At 44.1% G+C, this 6,000-nt stretch overlaps 1 protein-coding gene across 3 annotated transcripts in view; it reads left to right on the forward strand.

Annotated features, from left to right (window-relative positions):
* The window catches only part of lrch3 (leucine-rich repeats and calponin homology (CH) domain containing 3), a 44,908-nt gene extending 39,295 nt beyond the window's left edge, over positions 1 to 5,613 (forward strand). For all 3 annotated transcript variants that reach the window (XM_041799509.1, XM_041799529.1, XM_041799519.1), the window contains one exon: positions 1,161 to 5,613. In XM_041799509.1, the coding sequence (XP_041655443.1) occupies positions 1,161 to 1,310 (150 nt within the window). In that variant the 3' untranslated portion in view covers positions 1,311 to 5,613. The remainder of the gene's footprint in view (positions 1 to 1,160) is intronic.
* The last annotated feature ends 387 nt before the right edge of the window (positions 5,614 to 6,000 follow it).

Here is a 6,000-nt window from a genome sequence, read left to right on the forward strand (position 1 = left end):
TGATGTCATAGATTCGATGCAGAGCACAGGCTTAATGGTGGCCCTCACTAGTCAGTGCCAGAATAACTAGTCAGTTAAATCAGTTGTCTTTATTTTTAGTGATTCAATCCTGCGTTTGTGGTCAGATGGCGTGTAAGCCGTGATGCAGTGCCACTAGCTGGTTAAAGGCGTTCCTTCCTCCCTGCTCTACTGCCCGGATCTAAACGAGCTCAGTGAACAGAGTGGCCTGGTTTTATGTTGAATAGGGAGATAAGTGTCATGACCATCCCTACCTGGGACCACTTGTTACTCTGACCTGGTGAAACTTGACTTTGAGATGTTTTTATAAAGATGAAGAGTGAAGATGAAGATGTTTGTTTTTTATCAGACTGTGCCTCTCCCCTGCTTCTCTCTTTGAACATGAATAAATGACCCAGGACCTCCCCTCACTTCCTGTCTCTGTCTTTACTGGCTTTATATCCTTTAGGTAATTTCCACGGTATGTGCAGTGTTTTGCTCTGACCATGGCGTGTCCTCGCCCTCTGAGGAGCACATCCCAGAGCGGCTAGGTCACGACGCCCATCAGAATACAGAGAGATTTATTCCTCCTGTCTGAGGCTGATTTACTGTTAATCTAGCTCTAGCAGCGAGTTTACTACAGCTGCTTCTCTGACCCCTAACCCTGATCTCCATAGCCCGCCTCTTTGAATCATCACAGACTTAAAACAGGAAGTCATCCGTTTAAACCTTCACCAGGATGTTTGAGCTAAAGACGAACCATCCTGGGTATTAAAGGACGGGTGGTCTTGGTCCTGGCTGCTAATCAAACACTGGTCTTTGTTTTAGGACCATTTCAGGCTCTTTGACCTTCAGCGTGCTTTTGCTACCCTGTGATTGGCTGATAAGATATTGATGTCATCAGGTGTACCTAATAAAGTGATCAGAGCCCGTATATTTCTGAGTCTCTCGTTTTCACTTTTGTCTGCTTCTCGTCTTTTCTTCCCTTCATCAGTTCTTTTTTCTTTCACTTTCTGTTTCCGCTCCTCACTTCCTCCTTCTGTTGCCATGGTTACTCTTCTTTTACTCATTAGTTTGTTTTACCATCCGTTGACTCTCCTTTCCGTTGTTTTTTTTCTTTTGTCCCTGCTGTCTGTCTTCTTCTGTGGTGTCCGTCTGCATAGACGCAGTTGTGTCTTCCTCTGCACATCCTGGAGGAGCGAGGGCTCCCCCAGGTGGCCGGCACCGTCAGCGCCCTGCTCGACCTGGCCCCACCCCGACATCCCAGCGTCAGCACAACAACCGCCGCACAGGGACCCTCCGTCAACATCTAGACCACCACAGCACATCCACCGCATGTGCTCAGTGGGCCTGGTGAGGGCCGACAGAGAGGAGAGGACATGAGACAGGAAGTGACACTTGAGCGGGAGGACGGAGAGATCTGATGGAGAGACCAACAGAAACTGAGCTGACAGGGTGCCATTTTATTTTGAAATTACACTAGCAGTAAACGTTTGAGAAACCTTCAGAAGCAGGAGTTTAAATGGAACTGTCGACTTTAATGTTTGATGGATCAGAACGAACCAAACCTTAAACGACAGTATAAATACAGCTCTATTTAGATAAAAGCCCCACAAATGTACATTTAAACACTAATAGTTTTATTTTTAGGAATTTTAAAGCTGCTCCATCAGACAAAAACATTCAGAACCAAATCACCACCAGGGGAAATAATCAAAGTCAGCATTTCTGACACTAACCAGAGAATATTCAGGGATCAGCAGTTAAAACTACAACCACTGACACACATGTCACCAGATAACATGGTCACTGGTGAAACCATACCACCGGCCAGCGGACTCAAAGTAGCCCAGGCATGGGGCCGTCCACATCTGTAGATCTTTAACCCTCAGTCATCTAAGACGACAAAGATTAAGACTTTTAATCTTGCCGGTGTAAGAAATAAACCCTGTCCAGTTATCCGGCATGTTGGGCCGCTCGCCATGACCATCATCTGTTTAAGCTGACTCCACCCCTGGAAAATAAAAAAACTTTAAATCAATTTCAGCCCACAATCCCCGAAATATGGCAACGTTTCCCAAATTTCCATGAAAATGCTTGAAAATTTCCAAGCACAGTCAACCAAACAGGAAACATTCTCCAACATCTCAGTCTCATCACTCAAGCTCCAGAGAACGTTCCGGACGGTTCTCTGTTGTTCTGTCAGCAGGAGTATGAGTGTGTTGTCGGAACGTTTAAAGGCGATGTCCACGCTGCAGAGATCAGCAGGATCAGGAAGTCAGATTTGGTTCTGTTGCAAAAAAACATGGGCAGCTTTAGGAGAAGAGGTTGGATCTGGATCTGGATCTGGATCTGGATCTGGAGCTCTGATGTTTGAAATCTTTGGTTTGTCTGATCGCATCGATGGTTAAAATATTGGTTTAGTTTGAATGAGAGAAGCTGATGCAGGGACTAAACCCTGAGACGTTCCTTCATATTTAACACTGCACCTGTAAGTTAAGAAAAGGGTCTCTGACGTTGCAGACTTCTTCAACCACAGTTACATATGGCTCCTAAGCTGACTCTTATTACTTTAAAAGCGTTTTTGTCTCTTTATCACTCAGAGGGGTTTCATGTTTTTACAGCTCTTTAAAACATTTTATTTTTATTTATTTAAACTCTAATAATCATGTTTGATGGCATGGTAATATATTTGACCACATAGGACACTGATTAACAGGAGGTTCTTAAAGCAGAATGACGAGATCATCCATAAAGTTAGATTTCCTTTTTAGAAAATAAAACAATGACTTAACGGCTAATGTGGCTAAATGCTAACAACACTTTACTGTGAAAATATCCTTCTGCAGCTTTTACCCTTTATTTAGAGAGGACGGGACAAGGATGTGTCTGAAATCAGAGAGAGAGCGGGGAGGGGAAGGAGCCACATTTGGGATGTGCACCTGACCGTTTGGTAGACTGTGATCTGTAAATGGGACAGTCCAAACACCGGGCCGCCTGTGTCCCATACATAGAAAATGTTTAAAGTGGTTCAAATGCATCCTTTTACTTTAAGTAAGTTTAAACTTTTAAAATAAAGCCATGCTGCTAATCATCTTGAAAGACACTAAGGTAGACTGCTGCTGAGGTAGCCCACTGCTAGCGTAGCACACTGCTAAGGTAGCCCACTACTAAGCTGGCCTGCTGCTAAGGTAGCCTGTTGCTCAGGTAGACCGTTGCTAAGCTGGCCCGTTGCGAAGGTAGCCGGCTACTAAGCTGGCGCATTGCTAAGGTAGCCCACTGCTAAGCTAGCCTGTTGCTAAGGTAGCCCACTGCTAAGGTAGCCAGCTGCTAAGCTGGCCTGTTGCTAAGGTAGCAGCAGGCTATTATTATTGTGCTAGTCTAATAGTAATAATAAATTATTTTATATTGTGCTAGACTGGGGCTGAATCTGAGTTCATGCTGACAGCCCGAGTCCTCAAAACTCTTCGTGACACTAAAAAACACACAAGTGATCCCCTCAGCATCTCTGGCTACACTCAGGGCTAAAAAACTGATCCTGTTCGTCCCAAACTTTCTGGTACACACAAACTACCATCTTCTGCCCATGGAAGAACCCTCCTCTGATCACTGTTTCATTTGAAGCTTGACATTTTTGGTAAACGGCAGAAACATTATCTATTTATTCAGCTCCTGTCCTCTGAGGGCCTCCGTAAAAACCGTTAGGTCTGCAAGCTTTTAAAGAAAAATGAGCTAGCATTGAACTACTTGGTTTTCAGTAGGAACTAATGTAGCTCAGTGCTAACGTGGTACAGTGCTAATATAGCACTGGCTAATGTAGCTCATTGCTACTGAAACCCAGTGCTAATGTAGCTCAATGCTTATGTGGCTTGATACTAGCATAGCTCAGTGCTAATGTAGCTCAGTGCTAAAGTTGCTGTCTGTGCTTCTGTGGTCAGTTTTCGTCTCTCCATCAGGTCCAGCCACTACTGGTTCAGGTTTTACTCTTATAAACAGTTTCAGTCTTCACTGAGCTCTTCCGCGATTTCAGTCACAGCAGAGACGGAGTCATGTGACCAAGAGGAGGTTGACTTCACTCTCTGTGATCAGACATCCCTGTTTTCCCTCTTCTTCTTTAAAACTTTATTGTTCTTGCTTCTTCTGACACTTGGAGCTCTGACGGCTTTTTGTGGTCTCAGGTGGCGTTAACTCCATCATGGTCCGCATGGATCAGGACTAATTTCTTCAGAACAGTCCCGTACTTTGATTTAGTCAGTCAGTATGGTCTGTATAATTTTAATGATTGATGGTATCAACCAGCAGCAGGACGTCCTGAGTGCAGAGGTGTAGTTCACTCTCCTCATCAGTGATGAAGTGTGTTAGACTGCTCTTCATCCTCAGACTCCTCCTTTGGTCTCTACACATCAGCACCCAGGAACGCAGGAACACAACATTCTTTCACCTCCTAACAACTCTGCATGGCTGCTGTCGTTCAGAGTAATGTGGCTGACTGCTCTGATGTGTTTGATGCTGATTGGCTGACAGGTCAATGAGCTGCAGCCAATCAGAGCGGCTCTCAGACACCTGAGGGTTAACCACAGCTGATGGTTTGAGTGATTGAATCTGACTGAGAGATCAGAGATAGATCGGCCGATAATGATCAGTTATTGATGGATTGGGGCATCCCTAAACAAACCAAAGCTTTAAAATACGCCATGATGAGAGCGGCATGTAGGAAAGGAATGAAGAGAACAAACACTGCACTCTGTTTAAAACGCACTAACATGGTCAGCTCCAGGACAGGAGGGTGAAACGTTCCTCTAACACACAGCTCTGTTCCTGATCGATACCATGGATGATTGAAATCACACTGGTTGATCTAAAGACATGGTGTTTATGGTTATCGGACCTGTTAACGGCTGATATGTAAAGAGGGGAAATCATGTTCCTCCAGGCTCTATCCGCCATCATGACAGTGACGAGCTCAGTAGTGAGTTAGCGTCTGTGATCACACCGCCTGCTCAGACTTCCTGTTTACCTTCAATCAGCTGTTTCTTTGTTTACTTGTATTTCAGTGAAAGCAGCATCATGAACTCATTTATCTGTTTCTTTCTTTGTTTGGAGTCAAACTCCGCCCAAAAACGGCGAGATTTAAGGATTGGTTCAAAGGTTTCACTGTTAATGGGAGCTCACGCTGCATTCGGGTGATGCAGGACACAAGGACTCTGAAGAGCTGAAGCTGAGAGTTTCTCTTCAACACTAAAGCGGCACCCGAACGCATCGTCCACCAGCCTCCTCTCTGTTTGGCCCTGCCCCTCATCATGGCGACAGCTGTGACTCCCCTGACCTCCTGTTTGTACAGATGTTTGAATATTTTCTTCTTCCTGTTTCTCCTACGGCGGTGAAGTGTCATGTGATGGCGGTGAGGTCATGTGATGGTGGTGAGGTCATGTGATAGCGGGGGTCTTGTGCTTTTAAAGGACATTCCACCGTTTTTTCTCCAGAGGATGAACAGACTGTCTCACAGTTTTTAACATTTTTTCACTTTGTTTTATTTTTGCTGAAAGTGTAAAAAGATTTGAACACAGCTGTAAGAAGAGTTAACTTTAAGTGCATTAAATAAATATTTTAATTTGACTCTTGACCGTGGTTTGTGTCCTTCATGGGACGGGGCCAACTGTTCTCTCCAGAGTGACCACGCCCACATTTGGGTGAAAACCAGCAGAGGGGAAGGGGAGGAACAGAACACAAAGTCTTTATATGCAGACAATTTGTTATTGTACATTACAAACCCTGAAAAATCGATACCAATTAGAATTACACTCCTCAGGAAATGTGGACCGGTGTCAGGATATAAACTGAATTTATCTGAGAGCACATTATTTCCCATCAAATCAAAAGCAAAACAAAGTACAAATGCTTTCACTTCTTATCCATTTGCAATTTCAAATCAGTTTAAATATGTTGGGATCAATGTTTGTAAGAAATTCTTACAAACATAACTTTTTGAAACTTTATGAAGAA

This window comes from Cheilinus undulatus, linkage group 2 (assembly GCF_018320785.1).
Source record: "Cheilinus undulatus linkage group 2, ASM1832078v1, whole genome shotgun sequence".
NCBI classification, from domain to species: Eukaryota; Metazoa; Chordata; class Actinopteri; order Labriformes; family Labridae; genus Cheilinus; species Cheilinus undulatus.